The sequence below is a fragment of the Lepidothrix coronata genome, unplaced genomic scaffold, assembly GCF_001604755.1.
Source record: "Lepidothrix coronata isolate B3197 unplaced genomic scaffold, Lepidothrix_coronata-1.0 Scaffold388, whole genome shotgun sequence".
Classification (NCBI taxonomy): Eukaryota; Metazoa; Chordata; class Aves; order Passeriformes; family Pipridae; genus Lepidothrix; species Lepidothrix coronata.
This window is the reverse complement of record NW_016690568.1, coordinates 59,538-81,308: the sequence shown is the minus strand read 5'-3', so window position 1 is coordinate 81,308 and position 21,771 is coordinate 59,538. Positions and strand designations below refer to the sequence as shown.

The following is a 21,771-nucleotide window of genomic DNA, read 5'->3' as shown; positions in this document are numbered from 1 at the left end:
TGCTTTCTGGGAGAAAATCCTTCCTTATGGCAGCAAAAAAAAAATCCCCTAAAGCTTTTATTTCTAGGATTAGATAGAGGGAGGGAATTTGGGTCAGTGGTCTCTTGTTTTCTGGCTCAGGGAAACATTGCATATTTTCTAGTTTAGTTAAATATTCAGCCATGGGGGGTTTAGCACCTGTGAAGACCCAAACCAGTAAGGAAAAGAGCTTTTTTTTTCTTTTAGTGCCTGGTTCAGCTGTTGTAGCTTTTTCCAGGCGATGCATCTTTCCCACCATGCTCTGTTCACCTGCCCTGCCTTTTGGAGCCTCCCAGGATAACATGAGGGAGTAAACTTGTTTCTTTTTCTTCTCTGAGATGCTTTGGTTAACATGTGTAGCCTAATTAGCACATTCCTGGCTTCAGGCTGTATTTTTCTGTTACAACTTATTATTCATATCAAGGGAAATATTAAACACACTGAATCCACCTTGGTAGGTTTGTAGCTCTTTCCTGGAGCACAGCATGAAATCTGAATGAGGTGAGCAGATGGTGGGGCTGGGAGCTTTGTGTGTGCAGCAGACTTGCCAAGATGCCCATTCTGGGATCTATGTAAGAGTATCCCGCTCCAAAGGGGATCCCAAGTCAGGATTTAGCCTTTTGTGCATCCTCCTGTAACATGTGACCTGGTCCTGATGGATGATGGAGTTGGGGTGGGACAGTGGGCTAACAGTTTGGAATTTGCTGTTCACAATGTATTTGTGCAATGGTTTGCCTGACGAATTCCCAATTTTCTTAGTTTGGTCTCACAGATGCTGTTTCTCTGCTGAGAACTAATTATTTCCTTTCCCTTGTAGGCTGGCTACATAGTTTATGAAAAACTGAAAAATATGAATAACAGTGACCAAAAGCTATTTTGTGTAAGGGCAGGTAAGTTATGCATTCAGGCATAAGGAATTTGTTCAATGTACAATTCCATATTCCATTTCCCAATTAGTTGTTTGGGTTTTTTATAATAATATCAGGGTTGTTTAGCTTCTTGATGGTTGGAGATCACTTCCAGAGGGAGCAGACAGTAAAAACTCTTGTAAGCCCAGGGTTACTGTACCCTGTGACTGTTTCCAAAATGTAGGATGTAGGAATGCAGTCTGAGGATGCTGTTTGTGTTTGTCTCTGCTGTACACAGAGATGGGAAGAATTCCTGCTGTCGTTCCAGTTTGTTTATGGAAACACTTCAGTGAGTTAATCTCAGTTCTGCTGATTCAGGGACAAGTATGTAATTTAAGAACAAATAAAGGCCACAAAACAAACCATGTTATGGAGTAATGCTTTCCTTGAGGCACATAAATAGGACCCAAATGTTTTAGAGCACCTTAGCATTATTTACTTCATCAGAGAAGTGATTTTAATGTCCTAGTTTTTGTTCAGTTACATCTTTCATAAAGGAAGTATGACAGGGAGCTTAGGGCTGAAAAGGGGCCTTTTTGTCTTCTGTCAAAGACAGAAGTGGCCTTACTATCCCCTTAATAGGAGCTGCAGGTTTTTTGGCCTTGGTTTAAACAGCATATCTGTGTTAGCAGCTCTTTTCTGGAAGCTGGAGGGAAGCAGGGAAGGATCACTTTGTAGTGATCCTGTTGTGTATCTGTTTTCCCTGAGCATGTGTAATGGAAGAGATGCAGTGCTGAAGCACATGGAAGCTTGGCCTGATTCCCTGGGTACTGGACTTTTAAGCCCTGGAAAAAGCTGTTTTATCAGCTGTAGATGTTGTAGAAATGTAGTTACTGGAATGGGACTTAATTGCATATAGATGTTAGACCCCAATTACTGTGAAATAACTGATGACATTTCTTACAGATGCCATGTCTGAGGATGTGAAGGAGCGCTTGACTTCACTGGCTGAAGAGATAACAGACCTGGCTTCCCACATCCCTGCCTCTTCTGGACAACTGGAAAACTTTCAGAGGTCAGTTTTTTGCCAACTTGTCTCTACTTTGCCTCTAAAATCAGGGTGTTCTCTTGATCTCTGAGGTCCCACACAACAAAATACACGTGAGTGAACAGTCAACTGTTATCCATGTGTCCTTTTCCAAGAAAACGTTGCCTTGATATGTAGGAATTTATGTTTGCACTGGTCTAATTGCAGTGGGTTTGACACTGAACTTGGCTGAGTTTTTCTTCTTGCTGAAATGCACAGCAAGACCTTTTTTCCTAACTATTCAGGACTCTTGTGTGACTGCCCACTAGAAATCCAGAGAGTTTATCTAAGCAGGGGAGCCATATGACAGTGCTTTTGGAGGGCCTTTATAGGGTTTTTTTCAGTGTGAAGAAATCTTAATTTTCTTCTCACAGAAGTGGAATGTCAGTTGTATATTGAGTGAGTGTTTCTGTGTGAAGTTTTGGACAAATTCAGTCTGGAGAGACTGATGACTTCAGAATCCTCTGTTCTGCTTGTAGCTCAGATGAGTGTTAGTAACTGCTTTGCTTTACTTCCCAGGGCTGCAGAAATACTGGCTGAGATATCAGAGAACATAAATGCCTTAAGAAGCACATTGTTGGGTTCAGGTTCCCCTTCTGGACTGGAGAGGAGCTGTGGTGCTGCAACTCCAACAAATTTTGAAGCCAAGTCAGCAAATGTTGAAGCACAAAAAGCTGAATGTGCTAAACAACTTGAAGGTGACTTTAACATCTGCTCTGATGCTACACTGGCTCTCCTCTGGGAGGGAGAAAGTAATGGAGAGGAGGCAGAGAGAGGTAACACTGTGGAAAATAGGGCTGCAGCAGCCAGATCTATGGACAAAGAGAGAGATGACTTCATATCACTGGACATTACTGAGCAAGAACTTCAGGTCTTGGAAGATCAGGCTGCAAAACAGTTGGTCAAGGAAGCTGCACCTGAGGTAATTACTTCCCACAAGATATAAAAAGTTTTTATCCCTGGAAGAACATTGAAGTGTTTTGGAAGAAGGGCTCAGTCTGGGAAGTACCTCTGAAGGTAGTCAACCATGAAGCTGCTCTTCAGTCATGTGTTGGGAAGGAGTGAGACCACAGGAGCTCTAGGTGGTCTTATTAGTTTTCCTCTTTCACTTCTTAGAATGTTACCAAAGAATCCCTTGCAGTATGGGGGCAAATTCTGCACTAGAGCATCTTCAGCTTGGTCATGAGTAAAAAGCAGCTCTGTTTCCAAGGGATCTGTAAACTAGTAGTCCTTCTAGTGACTGAGTGTGGATTGATGCCTCCTCAATCAGATTAATATTTCCTTATGTTCCAAGTGTGTCACACATGTGGTGGTACTGCTGTTTTTTTGTCTTACTACAAATACTTTGGTTTTAGTGGACAAACTTCAGAGCTGATCGTTGAGCTTAAATGTTTCTGGTAAGAAGCAAAAGCATACAGAGAAGTGGTTTATAATATGTACAGAAGTTGAGAAGCTTGTGGGTAAAACAGAAATAACTTTGGTACTAGTAAGAAAATTGTGTGGGGGTTTTTTGTTTTTGTTGTTTTGTTTTGTTTTTTTTTAGGAGGAATATTCCACAGATAATGAACAAAATGTTTCCTGTATCATTGAAAGTGATGAAGAACTGGAAATGGAGATGTTAAAAGTGAGTACCTTAGGGTTTATCTTTAAATTTTATTTTTTTTTTATAATGATGATGCTCTGGGATCACAGTGAACTGGAGCCTAGTTCACTGTGAACTAGGGAATATGAAGTAAAACAGTGTTGCTTACAGAAGGTGGACAAAAGATAAAGGTGTGGATACCTAAAGAAATCAGTTTTCTGGTGTTAGACTTAAATATCACTTGCATCCTGTTGCATCATTACTATGCCAACTTGGACTGGATTCCCACACTAGATTTAAGTTACAACTAGTTTAGAAGTTAAATGTCCAAATATCATATTACCTCAGATACTTCATTTTACCTACCCATTCATGCTCCAAAATAACATTTTTTTGTCCAAATTTCTCAGTCTTTAGATGATGTAGATGATTCTAAAGGAGTTGTACCTGAAAGAGGGTCCACTAAAGCCAGGAAAACTCCTGACACAGAAGTGAATGTAGCACCAGATGGTGATGAAGAGGAAGGCATTGAGGAAGAAGAGGAGGAATATTTTGGTAGTTCTTCTTTTAATTTCAATGCATGGTTAAATAAACTGACTGTCTATAGAAGCAGCTGTGGAAGCACAGCAACATTTGATTTCTTAAAACAGAAAGAAAAAACTCACCTGGACTTCCAAGGGAGAACTTGGTTTGTGTAAAGATAAAAATGTAAAGATGGCACCTCCCATATCTGCCTTTGTTTTGTTCTCCTGTTGCTGCTTCATGGCAGAATCCTTGGGAAATTCTGCCTTGGGAGGGTGATCTGGAACTAATGCTCTGGGGCTGTCCCTGTGGAGACAAATCTAATGGGGAAGAGAGGCTGAAATGTGAGGAGAAATACACCTCGATTTGTTTGGATTAACCTGTTCCAAATGAAGCAGTTAGGCATTACAGTCCTATTGCTATATCTCATTAATCAAGCCATATGTTCTCCTCCTCATATGGGGTTTCTGAGGAGCCTTCTTGCTTTTTTTAATCCTTCACTCCAGCTTGTAAATATCTTGAGTTTGTCTCTTTTCACTGGAATTGCCCAAATTCTAAGCCCTGGGCATCACTAACAGGCTGTTAGTGACTGTTAATGTCACAAGCAGACTGTTGTTTGTCAAGAGAGTGCTTCATCTTTTTAAAATTTAATCCCAGATGAATTGGTTTTTCTTCTCTCCCACTAAAGATCCGCTGCTGCCAGAACCTGGTGAAAGCCACATCACGTGTCTGAAGACCTATTTTGGGCATTCTTCATTTAAACTGTGAGTGTATTTTCTGTTAAAAGGGACACTGATTTTTCTTTCCCTTTTTTCAACCTGGACGTTGTTTTTATTAATCCTTAAACAAACCCACTAACAAATCAAGGGTCCTGTTTACAATGTCCTTGTTGAGGGTAACTGATCCACAAACACTGTGGAAACTACAGTGATTATTTGTGATCTCCTCTGAATGTCTGCATCAAATGCTGTTTGCCTTAGTCCTGTTGGAGATCCCCTCTTTGACACTCCTGGGCCTACCTGCAGTAGTCTGAGTGGCTGCACTGTGCAAAGACAACACTCTAAGGCAGCCTCAAGGGTTTCTTTAACCCACAATTCAACAAAATATCCAGTATGATAAAATTCACTTGTTCTGTGTGGTGGCAAAAATCCAAGTATTCCCCTTTTGCTTAATTTAAAGGGTCCAGTGGAAAGTCATCAATTCTCTTTTAGAAGACAGAAGAGATAATCTTGTTGTCATGGCAACTGGTAAGTTACCTTTACACCCTAAGAAACAGCAAAAAAAAAAAAAAATTATTCCCTTTTTGGGGGGACTAGCAGAACAAACAGGGCTGACAAGGTTTTGGGATTGTCTGGTTTAGTGTGTAGGACACATGATGTCTCACTTCTGCCCCTTTTTCTTTCAGGCTATGGAAAAAGCTTGTGCTACCAGTTTCCTCCTGTTTATACTGGACGTACAGGAGTTGTCATCTGTCCTCTGATCTCCCTGATGGAGGACCAGGTGCTGCAGTTGACGTAAGTAATGTGGTGGTAACAAGCTGCTGCTGCATTGCCTGTGGAAACACAGATCCTGCCTGTGGCATTTCTTGGGGCTTCAAGTGGAAGCTGTTTGTGAGTCAGCTGTAGAGCATATGTTTCTCCAGGAACACACACTGGCTGTGTAGACAGTCTCAAATCCCTGGATTTGCCGGGTAGGTGAACCATAGGCTGAATTTGCAAAGGATCTTTGTGGGGTTTCTGAAGGAACACACAAAGTATTTCTGGGTTCACGGGCCTTTTTTTGCCCGGACTGAAGTGACAGAGGAGCTTCACGGGCTGTTTCAGCCTGTGGGAGTTCTGTCAGAGTTGGGCAGGGCTTCCTTTGGGTCTGAGAAGTGACATCTGAGTAGCTGGAAGCAGCTGCAGGCAATTCATATCCAAGTTATAGCAGCACAGGCTTTCAAGAGGGACAGTGCAGTAGGTCTCCTAAAAGTTGGCCTCTTCACTTAAAAGATCTGAGGGGGGGAAACTTGTGGGTGACACCAAATTGCTTTCACATGAGCAGTCACAGGTATTGTCAAGATAATTTTGTTTGATTTTTTTTTTTTTTTAAATACCTAATAATGCTTTCTGCACACTCACTTGCTTCCTATTGTAAGAGCTGTTCACTTCTGACACTTGTTCATTGAAGCTGTGGGAATCATGCTGAGTTACCTAGTTCATTCTTGCCTGGTCCAACTTGGGAAAAAGGGGGCTTTTGTGAAAGGGGGGATATGAAGATGTTTTGAAGTGAGAAACATCAATTATGCCTGGTATTTTCATGACTGTGTGCAGGTGAATGGCTGGACAGCCTCAGCTCCTTGACTGGGTATTACTCAGCAGGGTGTCTGTGTATTCAGCTGCTGCTTTGACTTTTCCACTGTTTTCCTCAGTGGATAGGGTTTATTCACTACATTCCCAGTGGGTCATTCATTTTGAAGGCTCAGGAGACTGAATTTCTACAGTCTGCTGCCACTCAGTAATTTGTCTGTCAGTCTGGCTGCTCAGCAGCTGTGAAGACCAAGAGACATAGGAAAACTCGGTGATGTATTGCATTAAGAGCTAAAATACAAATTGGTTGAGCTGGTAATTATGGAGTTTGTCATTAAAAAGCAGCCACCTGATGGAAAATTAGCAGATGCAGCATGAGTAGCTCACAAAAGATAGAATGTCAAGGCAAAAAAAATGGTGAGCTAAAATGCTAACATGTAAGTATGATGGACTGCATAAGAGAATAGTTAAAGAAAATACATTTAGCAAATTCTTTTAGATGTTTTATTAGTGAACTTGTCTCCTGTGCAAGGAAAATGGTCTTCCTTTCTTCAATTCCTAATTGTACTCATCTGATGTGTCTCTTGTGGACAGAGCTGGAGGGGAAGTGGAAGAGGATTTGGGTGGCAGGAGTAGCCATGGATCACTCTTGCTTTTTTGGAAGGATTTTCCCCAGAAAGATCCTTGAAGAAAATAGTCTCTGACCTCACAGCTTGAACTTCCTTTAGAAATGCTGGCACAGGCTGGAAGCTAAAGCTTGGAGACTAAATTTGTTCATGACTGTGCTTTTTTTATTTCTGCAGAATGTCAGGGATTCCAGCTTGTTTCCTTGGTTCAGCTCAGTCAAAACAGGTCAAGGAAGCCATCAGAGGGTGAGTCTTAGCCAAGCTTTCTGGGACTGTGGGTGTGACTTTTCTGGAATGCTTTCTATGGTCTTCACTGAGTTCCTCTTGTTCCCTGTCAGAAATCTGGTCTTGTTCTCATTTCCCTTTTTGAGACAATCATGACTTTGTTGAATTTACTTGTCTGGGGTTTTCTCTCCTTTGACAGTGTATTTTTGGTCTTTCAGAGGTCAGTACAGTGTCATATACATGACTCCAGAGTTTTGTTCTGGGAATTTACAGTTACTTCAGGATCTTGACCAAACTGTTGGTAAGTTGAGGATAAGGCTGTGGGTGAGTTGCCAGGCTGATTAAATTAATAGTTTTATTTAAAAATTTTGAGTATCTGAAGATTTTTCACTAGTTCCTTGGTGAGGGTAGTGTAGTGACTGTAAATAAATGGTGTCATGAGATCCTGTCATGGATAAAAAAAATGTGAGTAGTGTCTTTAGCATGATCTTGGCCTGGCAATGTTGGGCACTTATTTGGGAACAGAGGTGCTAAAGCACTGATTGTTGAATCAGAGGAATTGAAATGCATAACACTAAATATTTTAGCCTTTTAGTATTGGTATTTCTTTGGTCTTCAGCTGAATGTAACAATGAAGTGGTGTTTTCAAATGCAGTAATGCATCTTAAAAATGCTCTTTTTATCAAAGGTGATGCAGCTAGTGGACAGGTCATTGAGTAAAATCAAGGCATGGAAACTCCAGGAGTTGTTTTAGCAAGGAACTGAGTTTCTAGTGCTGTAGGCAGTTCACATGTCTGTGCTGTGGTTTTGTGCCCACCAGGTATCACCCTCATAGCTGTGGATGAAGCTCACTGCGTCTCCGAGTGGGGCCACGACTTCAGAAACTCCTTCAGAACTTTAGGCTCACTAAAGAAGGTTCTGCCACTGGTGAGGTTTGGATATGTTGGGTTTCCAATAAAAGACAAGGATTTTGTGTGATAGTTTGGAAATAGCAGGTTCTTTTACCTTGTCCTTTGGGTGTACTGACTATGCTGGCTTGGAGTTTGAGCAGTCCCTGTCAGTGACTGGACTTTGTGGTTTCTTTTCCAAATGCTTAAGTGAAGGATATTCTGAAACTGGGCTGCCAGAAACTTCTGAAATGTGAACTGCTTTGGATCCCTATGCTGTGGAACATGATGACATGATGTTCCTAAGCTTCTGGTTTAACACTGAGAGATTTTTTTTATTGTTTTTATCTGAGTGAGTGAATTGTAGGAACATGCAACTCCTTTCTAGACACTCCTCAAGCATTTATTGCATGAGCTTAAAAATTTAGACCTGAACTTTACATGCTCTTATTGGAAGTTTCATCCTATGTTCCCTAAATTTAGCTAATCACATCAGAAAATTACTGTGGACTCATGGAAGATAGACACATTCAGAATTAAACTTGATGTTTTAGGAGTTCTGTCCCTGTCTGCTGTCCTGGAACTTCGATCCAAAATGCTCAGGAAGCTGAATATGAACTACATTTTTCAAATAACTGACCTGATCCAGTGATCATAAACTCATTCAAGTGCCTGTTTACATTCTGTATCAGTTTTCTATTGAGTTTTTTGGTTAAAAAAAGAAATTAGTGGAAGGTCATGGATGTTTTTCTACTTCTCATTGCAGGTTCCCATTGTTGCTTTAACTGCAACTGCAAGCCCCTCAATTAGAGAGGACATAGTGAAATGCCTGAACCTGAGGAATCCCCAAGTTACCTGTACTAGTTTTGACAGACCTAACCTGTACTTGGAAGTTGGACAACAAAGTGGAGACATCTGTAAGGATTTGAAACAGTTCCTAACTAGGAAAGGAAGGTAAGCCTGGTTTTGTTGGTCCCTCAGACTTCTTGCAGGTGGATGACTTCCTCTGTTCTGTCTCTTTACATGTTGTTATTATTTTAAGCGCTTCTGTGTATGAGTTTGAAGGCCCCACTATCATCTACTGCCCTACAAGAAAGGCCACTGAGCAAGTGGTGTTTGAACTGAATAAACTCAACGTGGCCTGTGGTACCTACCACGCTGGAATGGGGAACAAACAGAGGAGAGACACCCACCACCAGTTCATGAGGGATGAAATTCAGGTATGGAGGAAACAAAATCCGCTTGGTCCTATTTATAACTGCAGAGTTTCTGGTGGTAGAAAGAATTTTGGACTATCAGCATGTATTACAGGTTTCTTCTGTCTCCAATTCTGGGCAAAGAAGTTGCTGGTCTATGCTGACAGTAACAAGATTCCTGGCTTATCCTGGCGATTTCTGTAGTAATTCCCTTAAAAAATGCATGACATTTAAGGAAAGTAGTGGTGGCTGGACCAACATGATCACAATTTGTGAGCTGCTTTTTTCCTAGGCAGCAGTGCTATCCTGCGACTTGTGTTCCTTCTCACAATACCTTTGAGAACAGCTACTTGAAAATACTCCTGCATTTCCCTCAGCACATCATTCCTGTCATGTTTATAATCCTATGGCTGTGCTCTGGCCAAAATCAGACTTAAGGTAGCCACGTGTGAGTCTGAAGCTGTTGTAATTTTAAGCTGGATTTTGAGTCTGTAGCAACAAGTTGTCACCAAGAGTGTGAACATTAATCCAGGCTTATTCTTTGTGCTCCCTTGAAAACATCCAGCATGTGGCCTCTTGTTTTGTAGTGTGTTGTGGCTACAGTGGCATTTGGAATGGGCATCAATAAAACAGATATCCGGTTGGTTATCCATTACGGTGCCCCGAAGGAAATGGAATCCTATTACCAGGAAATCGGGAGAGCCGGCCGTGATGGGCTTCCTGCTTCCTGCCACGTCTTGTGGGCTGCAACAGACTTGGCTTGTAACAGGTAAAGGACTGGGAACAACTGATTTGACACAACCAGAACAGTTTTGGATGCCCTGTGGTGCAGGGTGCTAGCTCAGGTTTAGCAGCTCAGGGCAGGGCCAGAACGAGCACTCCGTATTCCCATCAAGTAGTCCCATGTTATTTTCTCAGTTGGATGCTTCCAGTGATTACTGTGAAGGATATTAAATGAGGCAACAGGTAGATATGTCCTAACATGCCACCTGTGAGGCTCTTAAAAGAAGAGTGATGATATCCCAGCGTATTTTGCAGTCTGGCAGTGGAGCTGATGACAAATTGCCGGAGACTGGACAACTAGGGAATGAGAGAAGCAGCTCTCAGTGCCCTCTGCTCTTTTCTCCCTCCTTGGTGCCTTTTTGGCATGGATCTCTGAAGTTCAGTAGTGAGGTTGAAAGAAGTTGTAATATTCTGATGGAATAATGTTTAGAAGAATGTGCTTTCCTTAGTGTGCCCTGTGCTCTGATTATCAAGGCTGTGGAGAAGCAGGCAGGCAGCTTGGGGCTGGGTTTTGTAGGATATATTTTCTAGCTGTTCCTTGTGAATGCCTGGCACATTTCATTTTTGGTGAGTATTTAAGGCTCTTCACTTTTCCCCTTGGCTGACAGGCGCCTCATAAACGAGATCCACAACGAGAAGTTCCGGTTGTACAAACTGAAGATGTTGGCAAAAATGGAGAAGTACCTTGTGTCCAACAGCTGCAGGAGGAAGTGAGTGCTAGAACCTGCTTAATGTTTTCTCACTTCAGGCAGCTCTGATAAGAGCTACTGACTTGGTCACAGCTGGAGGTCGTAACCAGAAGGCATCCTACACTAAGTCTGTTCTACAAGCACAGAACATTCTATTTTATATTAATGAGCAGTATCAAAAATACAGCCTTCAGCACATTTGTACACATACATCAAGTGTTTCCTTATTTACTTTAAAAAACCCAAACCTTTTCTTCAGAGGAATCAAAGCTAAATAATTGGTTCCCTAGTGAATTAATTAACGATGCTGATTTCAACTCAGTTTTCTGCAATAAATTTCATGTGTAAATTCTTGGTCTTTCATTGAATTCCGTCCATTCCCTTGGGTAGAATCATCCTGTCTCATTTTGAAGACAAACAGCTCCGAAAGGTTTCCTCTGGCATCATGGGCACAGAAGAATGCTGTGATAATTGCAGGTCCAGGTAAGCTTTCTTCCCTAAAGACTGATACTGGAGGTTATGTTCTCTCAGACTGACTTAGAAGGCAAATTATCTAAAATAATTGGCTTTTATGCATCTGATCTTGCAGATGTTCAGCCTGAGGTATATTTTGGAACAACTCTCTAACCTTTTTCTAATGAGTTGAGCAAGCCATAAGATCTAAGTTAAGCTGTGGGGAAAGCCTGGAATAGAGCATGGTCACAGTTCCTATAAGGGTTTAAGCAACACTCTGAAACTGTGAATACACTTTTATTAATCAGTTTAAGCCCTGTTGGGTAATTAATCCCGAAAGAAAACACTTGCAAGTGGTGTGGGCTAAATTGCCCCAGTGCAGTGTCCAGGGAGCTGTGTTCCTGTTACAGCATGTGCTGACATGTGTTCTTTTAGCCTTGATAATAATCTCGTGCACGTGCTGGAGGGAATTCAGGGGGTCAGTAGTCAGAGGCATGAGCAGAAACACCTTTCTCAGTTTGTTCTGTAGTTAAAATAAAGCTTTCCCTGAAGTTATAATAAAGGATTCCTTGTTCTTGCTGGTAGCCTGGTGCTTTCTGATCCAAGACAAGACATTATGCTGAGTTGTTTTCTGGAAAACGGTGATCAATTCAGCTGCGCTCTTGAGTATGTCAGGAATTAAGAAGTCTTTGCTTGGCCTCTGCAATACCTAAAGGAGAATTTAAGAGATCATCATTTCAATCTTTGCAGTCGTGTTGCTGTGCCAGTAAAGAGCCAGATGGTGAATTTGTATTGCAGAACTGAAATCCCTTGGAATAGATAATTTTCCTTTTTCTCCTTGGAAGTGATGTGTGCCAGTAACTTTTCAATGGGTTCTTCCAGTCAGTAATAAATATGTTGTTGGGTTTTTTTCCTTTGTTTTCTCAAAGAAAGACAAAAACCTATTGGTTATTAGGTGCAATTAAAGGCATGTTGTACATGCCTAAACCAGCCAAAATATTTAAATAGTCAATTCAGAAGATTGCTGGGGCAATGTTCTGCAACAGCAGGTACAAGGAAGAACTGCTTATTTTTGGCGTGGACAGCTGTGTGAGACACTTGAAGCTACACTGACATAAATAATTAAACGTGTACAGTACTAGGATGGAAAATGTGAGACTGAGGTAGTTACTTGTGGTTATTTCCTTTAGCTACCAATAATATTTGGAACAAGGGAACGGGGACTTGATTTGCCTGTATTAAACTTGGTTTTCTTTGTTGCCTCCAGAGGCTCCTGTCTTGCAGCCCCCAGTGACTCTGAGGGTGGCTTGCAGGATTTTGGGAAGCAAGCTCATCAGCTGCTGTCTGCAGTGGTCGCCCTGGAAGAGAAGTTTGGGACTAAAAGGCCCATTCTGCTTCTCCGAGGGTCTGTAAGTGATAGTTGAACTCCTTGGATGTGTTCTGAGAGTGGAGGGGGCTGTTCCAGTGTCCCTCTCGATTGATGTACCAAACAGTACATGGGTTTACATCCATGTGCCTGTGTATATACCTTTTTCTTGGAGAGATGGATATTTGTATATACAGAGAGTTTTAACTATCAGCAGTGAAGCTGCTCAGCACCACTTCCCCTGCAACAAACAAGCTGATTGTCCTGAAAGCTTGTTATGAAAATACACTGCTTTGGTTATCTTGAAAGGAACAGCCTTTTCAGGACGAAGAATAAACATCTTAACAGCTTAAAAATAGCTGGTTTGTGTTGGAATAAAGCAAATGATTGCTTTCACTGTGGCTTTGTGCTGCTGGCTGACTTGGAGCAGTGAGGTGAGAAGTAGGATACTAGAATGAACGTAAAGGATAACTTGTTTGAAATACGAAGTAAGAGGCTCACTGGAAATAAAATCACAATAAGAGCAGAATCACTTTTTATGTTTACAAACTGAGGAGAGAAAGAAAGACCTGTAGTACTTGATAAAACTGGGTGAATTATGTCTATTTTTAACCTTTTAATAAGACATTAAAGTTGCTTGTTGACACACGAGTGTGTTGGGATAGAAATATTCTGTAACAGATTTCGGTGAAGGACTATTCATTTATGAGATGACTGGAGTAAGTGAAGCTTATGCCATATTTGCACTGCAAATCCAGAATAGCCTTTTACTGCCTACAAGAACAGCCTTTTCTGGGCTGAAATAGTAGTTGGGCTCAGAGTTCAGGGGCATAAAAACCCGTCAGACAGAAGCTAATCAGCTTTTTTGGAGCCAGAACCGTTGGTAAGATATGAGTAGATCAGCAGTGTTTTAAAACAAATGAAAAACACTGCAATGAAGGCTGGAGGAGGAGGAGGAGTAGAGCTAACATGTGTAATGAACTTGCTTCTGGCTTAGTATCTGTGTCCTGGGATTTAAACAGGACTTGTGAACTTAATTTTACTGTTGTAGGCTCTTCTAAATCAAAAACTGAGTGGGTAACAGCTTCTGTTTGAACTCATGCAATGTTAGGTTGACCTCAAGTGGTTGAATACAAACTGCACTGGGTGACTTGATTTCTTTGCTGTGGATGGCTGGGTCATTCCTGTAACCTCCTCCTATATGAAGGGAGGTGTTTTGATAGTTCTGTGATGTAAGTGTAGGTTGGTGTGGGGTTTTAATGCGAAAGAAAATCGTGATCTATCTTGTCAGAAAGTGCAGGAGCAGATTAGATTAGAGGAAGCTCCTCACTTTCCGGGGTTTTGGGTTGGGGGTTTTATTTAAAACTTGGTTCCGCAAGGACTGGACCAATGTGATTCTTTGAAAACTTTCAGAACTCCCAACACTTGCCAGACCGGTTCCGAAGGCACCCCCTCTTTGGCAGTGGGAAAGAATGGCCAGAGAACTGGTGGAAACTGCTCTGCCAGCAGCTGATCATGGAAGGATTCCTCAAAGAAGTCTCAGGGCATAACAAGTTTGCAACTATTTGTATGCTCACCCAGAAGGTACTTTTGGGTGTGAAACGACCCTTTGAGAGCTTCCCTGAGCTCTCAAATCCATGGCTAAGCCACACAGTTTTTCTTACAGGGTAGAAATTGGCTGTCAAAAGCTGGATCTGCTTCAAATCCAAGTCTTCTGTTACAGTCCAGTGAAGACCTTAATCTGCAGAGGCCTTCTAGAAGGTAATTATGGCAGCTGACCACTTCTTCACTGACATCAGCTCTGTCTCTGAAACCTGCTTTTGGAGGTGGCGGGGTTGGACAGGAGAGCATGTGAAACTTTAGTTTTGCTTTTGCTTCTGTTTAAATTGAATAAAGAGTGCGGGCGTGGTCTTCCACAAAACCAGAAAGAATAATGAACTGGAGACTGCAGAGGCTTTGCTGCAACAGGAAATAATATTAGAACAAAGCTCTTGAGTTCTGGCTGTAGGAGCCTGTTCTGGTGCCTACACAGAGTTGGTAATAAAGGTGATGATAAAGTACCAGTTTTCTTTTGCCTTCTAAGTACACTTGTGACTCTTTGAGCTCTGTCTTCTAGAATTAAAAAAAATAGCTTATTATTTCACCAGTAAGCAATGCTGAAAGCTGTGTGCTTAGTGCAAACCAAAAAATTGGTACTAACTGGTTTCTCCACTAATGGGATCTTTAAAATCAAAACTCTTTCAAGGTTGTCAAAAAAATTCCGTTTGTCACAAAAAACTTGAAATTGGTTTGCTTAGCGAAATGTTAAATTTTTTTTGTTTTAAGGGCAATGTAACTGTACAAATGATTTGGTCTGATTTGATGAAGATGTAATTAATTTTATTCCAGCAGCAGACCTTTGCCTGTCCTCTCTGCACAGCGCTCCCCAGGCACCAAAGGAACAGCACAGTCACCAGTCAAGCAGGTCTGTACCAGTACGACCCTCCTGCACTGTGATCCATCCTTGCTCATTTAAAAAAAAAATCCTTGCAAACGAATCGTTAAAATTAATATTTTGCTGCTAACGGCAACCTCAGTGAAAAGATGGTAAAGCAGCATTTGTCTTGTTCTTGTGTTTTTGGTTTTTTTTTATAGATGTCTTTATATGAGATGTTTTCATATGAGAAAAAAGGTAAAACTCCTCCAAGAAGCAGTAACACGCTTAACAGGTACAGTATTTGAAACTGAAACAGAATTTCTTAACTCTGACTGTGTTAATAATAGGGATACTGCTTGCAGAGTGATCCTTAAAATGAGCATTCTCTTATGAAATGGCTGTGAAAATGTTTAATCCATTAAAAAAAAAAAAAGGCAAGTGCCTAAAACTCTCATTATATTTCAAAACCTTGAGCTATTACAACATTTAACAGTTAACATCACTTGAGGGCTTTGCCTTTCTACTGGTCTGGAGAAGACTACGACTAAGTTGAGGCTCCCTCAGGTCAAAAGAAATCAAATAACCTTTTGCAAAAAGCAGACCAAGTAATTTGTTTTCCTGGCTCATGTGCTGCTTCAGATTAAATGCACCTTGTATTTCTGAGTGGATTCCTCCTTCAGGCCACTCTTCTGATGCTGGCAGATGACAGGAAAAGAGGCTGTGTCACTTAAATGAATAATTGCCACTGCAGCCATGGGAAGATAAATTATTTTAGGGACAGCTACAATCCAAATCAAGGGTTATTTTGTGCTGTGCTTAGGAAAGGATGCTCTTAGTCCAGAGTGTCTGCTAACAGATATAGCAGTATAATCATGGCAGTCTAATTAAGGGCAAACGTTCCTGAGTCTGGGAGCTGTGCTAATTCCACTTGGAGCACAGCAGCTGTGTCCCTGTCACTGATGGTTTTCAGGTTATTAGTGCTTTTTGCCAGGATTAATGTTCTCCATGGGGAAAAATGTGAGGTGGGATGGCATCAGAATCGTGTTGTGAGTGGACAAGTGCTTTTTGGAGCTTGTGTTTGTGAATAAACTGATCTAATGCAAGGCTTCCTTCACACTTCTGTTTTGTTGTTAGTGTTTCAGGGCGTTCACCACTGAAATCTCCTTTGAAACCCCAAGAACCAGCTGTTTCATCCCGAGAAAAAGAACTAGAGGTAAGGGTTTTCTTTGGGGGGATGGGGAGGATATCTCTGAATTGCAGTCAACCTGCAAACCACAGTTGTCCTGTGTTGGAGCAGCTGGCTCGGACAGCTCTTAAAAATGAGTTGTTTTGAATAAAAGTCCTAGAAGAGGAATTTAAATAGCTTAGGACGGGTTAAAGGATTGCAGGGGGTTTTGTGTATTAATGGAAAGATCAGGGAAGTGGATAACCTTTCCTCTTGTATTAATTACACCTCTGAGTGATGTAGAGCTGCTTCATGAGAATTTGGCTCCCTTCTTCCCAGACTGCTCTGTATGGCAAGCTCCTGACTGCTAGACAGAAGGTAGCTAATGAGAAGGAAATTCCTCCAGCTGTCCTGGCAACCAATAAAGTCCTGGTGGAGATGGCCCGGATAAGGTAAAGCCAGCATGGAGATGTGTTGTACAAATTGGGGAGGCTGCAAGCCAAGTCACAAATTCCCTTTCTGCTTCTCTTGGGAGAAGGGGTAAAGCATCCAAAGTGTCTCCCCCAGCTACTGAAAGGCATTGGACAACAATATTTTGGGAATGTGTATGTTGTTAATGCATGGAAGAGCTGGGGGCTTATGTGGGAGGTAGAGACAAATAAACATGTTTTGTGGTAAATTGGTTCTCCAAAGTATCAAGCAGCAAACTTGAAGCTTTGACTGTGGTCAAGCTTGATGATTTAGAAGTGCTAACAGTGAACTTGGTTAGTTGCAGACATAAGGTTACAGTAATAATACTTTCAAGTTTTTATTAAGAGATCTGTGCTCCAAGTGTGTCCTTCACAGACACTTGATGTTTGCAAGTGTTGGCATAGCACATTCCCGTGGCTTTTTATTCTTCATCCCAAACCAGGCCTACAAGTGTTGAGAACGTGAAGAAAATTGATGGTGTGTCTGAAGCCAAGTCCACCATGCTGATCCCTCTCCTGACTGAAATTAAGGACTTCTGCCAAGTAAATGACTTACAGGTATGACATACATGAGGTGTCTACTACTTTGGCAAGAGCCTTGTTGTATTTTGGTCTGCAGCTATGGGACTCCATCGAGTCATCTTTCTGCTTTACAAAGAAAGCATTATGATCTAGGAATGGGAACCAAAAGCCTTCCTGGTTTTATGGTTGTTTTCAGTAAATCTGTGTTGAGAAAAAGTTTAGCTCGAATAGAGGAGTTTCCCATGCTAAGCAATAGACTTGAATGCCACAGTTTGTTCTGATGGAGTAGTTTCACATGGAATGAGCAATACCTAAGAAGATGTGTTGACCTGGACACTGTTTTATTTTTTTTCTGCCTGGTTTTCTTTTCTAAGTCCCTTGGACAGCCTCATGCTTGTTTTAAGAAGATGGGAACATGTGGCTGTCCATCTGGATTCCCTCTTTTCTTTGTTTGTAGAACATTTGAGTTTGGGTCAAAACCAACCTTCAGAGAGGTGAATGATTCTGTTAATATTACTTATTCAGGTAGCTTCAGATAATGGATGGGTGACTCATTGGTTGTCACTGGGATATAATACTTTTTATTTTACTTTATCTCACTTAGGCTGACGTTTTCCCCACATCTGCACCTAAAGATCAGAAAGAAGCATCTCCCTGGAAGTGTGCTAGAGCCCTTTCTCCCTCAGAGCACGTCACATATATCCTGTTCCAAGACAAAAACTTGTCTGTGGTAAGCTTTTCCCTCTGGAGGCCCTTTACTTTGAAAGCTAACAGCTTTGCTTTGCCCCTCCCAAGGGTAAACCTTGTCAGATGGTCCCTTAGTTAAGTGTGCCTAAGGACAAATTAACAACAAATACTTGTACAATTATTAATGGGCAACTTGATGCTCTGTATCCACTAATCCTGATGATTATATGCACACTGTGTGTTCCCTGGGGAGAAATGAGTAGAAGCTTGAAACCTAGGGGGTTTTTTTGAGGAGTACAAGACACCAGTTGGAAATCTCTCCTTGAGAAGTACAAGTTTGGGCCAATGAAGTTTGAGATGTTCTTCTTCAAGGCAAATGCTTTAAGAGAAGAATTCAACATGTGAAAGTGAGGGGGGTGATTTGTTTTGGTGCTGTTATCCATGTCCTGCATGGATGTTGGGTATTGTGCAGACCTCTGGAAGGTCAGGTGCACCACAGCTGCTTAGTCTCAAAATTCAAGGTGAGATGTTGCACTTAAGCTGTGAAACAGTAGCTTCAAGAGAAAAACCTTCTTTACAAGCTGGGAAAGAAATTAGGCAACTGTGAGGAGTAATGCAGTGTTTTGGGGAGCTTTGTTGCGCTGCTGTGTGCTGGTATCTCCTGATTGCTTTTTGGGAATGGGAAGCTGCCAGGCTTTGGGTTGTGCTTCAGACCATTCTGCCACATTGATCCCTTCTGCCTTTGTTTCCCCAGAGGGCTATAAGTGAGTGCAGATCTCTGCCTCTTGCTGTGGTTGGCACTCACCTGTTGCAGGCCATGAAAGCTGGCTTCCCTGTCAGCCTGGAGCGAGCAGGATTGACTCCTGAAGTTCAGAGGGTCATTACTGATGTTATCCGTAATCCTCCTGTTGACTCAGGTGAGTCATATGGAAAATACTGAGCATCCCTCCTAAATCTCTGTTTACTCAAATGTTTTGGGGGGAAAAAAACAACAGCCTGACCAAGTAGAACTGGCATCCTCAGAAAACACACTGAGAATTTATCCCAGATCTTATGAGTCAAACTCATACATGGTTTTATTTTCCTATCTTTTCCATGCCTTAATCCATCCTATGCCTTAATGAGGGACAACCAATGTGTATTAAAGCATAACTGAATAAGGGGCAAGAAGCTTAAAAACCAATCAATATTGTATTTATTTTTTTTCCAAGACACAACCAAAATTCAAGTAATTAGAAAACTTGTTCCTGCAAATATTGAGCTGTATCTCATCAAGATGACAATTGCACTATTGGAGAAAGAGGATAGAAATAAGTCTCAAGATGGCTTAGGCATCAAAAGGAGGTTGGTGTGGCCAGAAGGGCAGCAGGAAAAAACAGGAGCTGATCAAGCAAGCAGGGAAGGTGCCTTGTGGAATAAAACACAGGTTAGTAAAAGCAGGTATAAAACTGTTCTTGTGTAAAAGAATGTTTCCTTTGTAGGAGCAAACTTAACAGCCCTTTGCTGTTTCCAGCAGTGCTTAGTGTCTCATCTTCCCAATCCATCTCTCACTCAGTTTTGAGTAGAACTGCTTTCATCTCCTCAGAAGAATGCTCAGAGCAGAAACAGAGGATTCTTTTTGGAAAAGTGTTGACCTAGGACGAGGTCAGACCTGTGCAGCTTAGCTATGACTTGTCACACACATTCCAAGTTCTTCCCTGCCTGAAAACTTGGATAAACTGGATCCCTCATAACCACCAAATCCAGGCCATACCCTTGCCTTCCTTCTGTATATTAGTACCTGATCACCAACCTGATGTGGGAAGCAAAAGGCAAGGCCAGCCAGTAGTCTCTGTCTTTGGATTCCTCTGTTTAAAACTGCTGAGCATAGCCCTGATAACAAGTGTAATGCCATTAGCCTGACTCCTTGGGGACAAATCTTGGGAAATAAGGAGCTCTTTGTTGCTTTATGAGCAAGTCCAGGATAGTCTGAGCTCTTCACTGGCCTTCATGTCCCCTAAGTCCCACTTCAGCACCTTGTACAAATGGCACCCTGCACTGAGTGGCTCCTGGTGGGAATGGTTAAAAAAAAAAAAAATGACAAACTGTGCTTCTGCTGCCTGTGCTGGGAGTTCATGTCTGTTCCTACACGTTTTTGGGCTGACTGTCTCAAACAATTTTTCAAGCCTTGCTATTTTGCCAAATTGATTTTTCTTGCATGCCTTAGTGCTATTTTCTTTCTACAATATCTGTGTCTGAGCCTTGTCTTTCCTGCAGCTGACCTCCTGGCACTCCAGTTGCCTGAGCTCTAATCACACTTTTTCCTGCTCCTGTTAGCTCCTGGAGCTAATAACAGGAATAACATGCCATTAATAATCAAATTAATATTGTACAAATGATTAGACTGCAAATCCAAAAGCTAATCCAAACAGTCTTTATTTACTTCTTCAGAAAATATCCTGGCTCTAATAATTCCCTGTAGCAAGCAGCTTTTAAATCTGTTAATGGATGTTCTTGGATTTCAACAGCCTGACACTGCTGCTGCTTTTACAGGGTAATTGGATCAATCCAGCATCCAAGGAAGGAACAGAGAAAACCCATCTGCACACGGTGCCTTTGGCTTCAGTAAACAGATGTTCTTACTCTAATAAAGTGTGTGGTAGACTTGCCATTAGTGTGGATTTTGGTAACACAGGGATGTGTAGCTGATCCAAAAATCTCAGGGTGGCTCTGCCAACCTGTGTCCAAGCAGGATCACGTAAAAAAATGTTAACATCTCCATGCCCACTGTGCTGTTGTTAACTGACACTTCTGCTGTAAAAATGCATTTGAACATGAATAACACAACTTGCTTCCTTTCTGTCCCATGTGAAGGTTGTGGGGAGTGTGGATGGCAGCCAGGCAGGGAGCAGAGGGGTAGCAGGCCCCCCGAAGCCCATCGCTGTGACCTCCTCTAACCCGCCTGCCCTCGACCCTGAGGAGGATGAGCTGTTTGCTGACTCTCAGCCCAAGGTGAGACTGCCTATAGCACAGCCCAGACCTGCTGATTTGTGTGTTGATCTTCAACAAAGCAAATTACCAGCTTCTGTCTGGGTTCTTGACTGTGCCTAAAACCTGTCCACCCCGCTTGTCTCATTGATATCCTTGATGAAGTGATGCCATATTGCTTTTATTGCCTTGGCTGTGCCTGAATATCCCACTTAGACATCAGCACCCTGTTACAGGACCCTTTTTTTTTTTTCCTCAGTATATCTCATCAATTATCTCATGGCAGATGCTTCCAACATTTTAAGAGGACATTTGATTCCTTTTTTCTCTTTCAGGCAGAGGGTTCTGAGACTATGCTCATCACACTTAGAATTTTTTCACTGGTGTCTATAGAAACAAAAGCTGTATGAGCAGACATTAGTGGGTTTATTGGGAAAGGAGCTTGTGTCTCTGAACAGGAACACTTGCTCTACCACTTGCTTCAGTTTGAAGCTGGATACTGCTGTGAGTGCAAATATTTTCCAGTCTTGGTTCTCCCCACTGTTAGAGTTTGATTCTTAATCCCTCAGGTACTTGAACGAGGTATTGAAATTGAGGCATAACTCTTCCAGGAACAATTTAAACAGCTCCTGTCTCCAGATGAGCATGAAGTGGAGGAGTAGAGCTGTCTGAGACAACCTGTTTACTGTGTGTTTCCTTCCGTGTTTATTAATTTCTTTCCAGAACTCTCATTTTCCTCCCAAGAGGAAGGTGCCAGAATGGTTTGGAACCTCAGCAGCAGCAACAGTTCTACCTGTAACCCAGACCAAGAAATGCAAAACGGAAACCAGAAAAGGGATTTTCAGCTGAACAGGGAAACTAAGATGATCTTTTTTTTGTACCATGAGCATTATCAGCATGGCCTCTTGCCTCCTTATAGGGGGGGTTAAGTGCACCTGTTCTACTCTTTTTCTCTTCCCCCTCCCTTATGCTTT

General features: G+C 41.9%; 1 protein-coding gene across 2 annotated transcripts in view; it reads left to right on the top strand.

Annotated features, from left to right (window-relative positions):
* WRN (Werner syndrome RecQ like helicase) overlaps positions 1–21,761 on the top strand; it is a 30,863-nt gene extending 9,102 nt beyond the window's left edge. Inside the window, exons 7-35 of one of the 2 annotated variants that reach the window (XM_017839217.1) lie at positions 836–908; positions 1,833–1,941; positions 2,473–2,875; positions 3,497–3,577; positions 3,946–4,090; positions 4,746–4,821; positions 5,237–5,304; positions 5,463–5,571; positions 7,149–7,217; positions 7,415–7,497; positions 8,017–8,123; positions 8,850–9,037; positions 9,126–9,303; positions 9,867–10,048; positions 10,671–10,772; positions 11,142–11,234; positions 12,472–12,613; positions 13,984–14,154; positions 14,237–14,331; positions 14,962–15,034; positions 15,205–15,278; positions 16,121–16,199; positions 16,491–16,603; positions 17,065–17,179; positions 17,748–17,873; positions 18,585–18,747; positions 19,042–19,256; positions 20,684–20,821; positions 21,521–21,761. In XM_017839217.1, coding sequence (XP_017694706.1) covers positions 836–908; positions 1,833–1,941; positions 2,473–2,875; positions 3,497–3,577; positions 3,946–4,090; positions 4,746–4,821; positions 5,237–5,304; positions 5,463–5,571; positions 7,149–7,217; positions 7,415–7,497; positions 8,017–8,123; positions 8,850–9,037; positions 9,126–9,303; positions 9,867–10,048; positions 10,671–10,772; positions 11,142–11,234; positions 12,472–12,613; positions 13,984–14,154; positions 14,237–14,331; positions 14,962–15,034; positions 15,205–15,278; positions 16,121–16,199; positions 16,491–16,603; positions 17,065–17,179; positions 17,748–17,873; positions 18,585–18,747; positions 19,042–19,256; positions 20,684–20,821; positions 21,521–21,646 — 3,696 coding nt within the window. In that variant the 3' untranslated portion in view covers positions 21,647–21,761. Of the gene's footprint in view, positions 1–835; positions 909–1,832; positions 1,942–2,472; positions 2,876–3,496; positions 3,578–3,945; positions 4,091–4,745; positions 4,822–5,236; positions 5,305–5,462; positions 5,572–7,148; positions 7,218–7,414; positions 7,498–8,016; positions 8,124–8,849; positions 9,038–9,125; positions 9,304–9,866; positions 10,049–10,670; positions 10,773–11,141; positions 11,235–12,471; positions 12,614–13,983; positions 14,155–14,236; positions 14,332–14,958; positions 15,035–15,204; positions 15,279–16,120; positions 16,200–16,490; positions 16,604–17,064; positions 17,180–17,747; positions 17,874–18,584; positions 18,748–19,041; positions 19,257–20,683; positions 20,822–21,520 lie in introns of both variants that reach the window. The other variant, XM_017839216.1, reaches the window with a different exon arrangement.
* Positions 21,762–21,771: the final 10 nt, after the last annotated feature.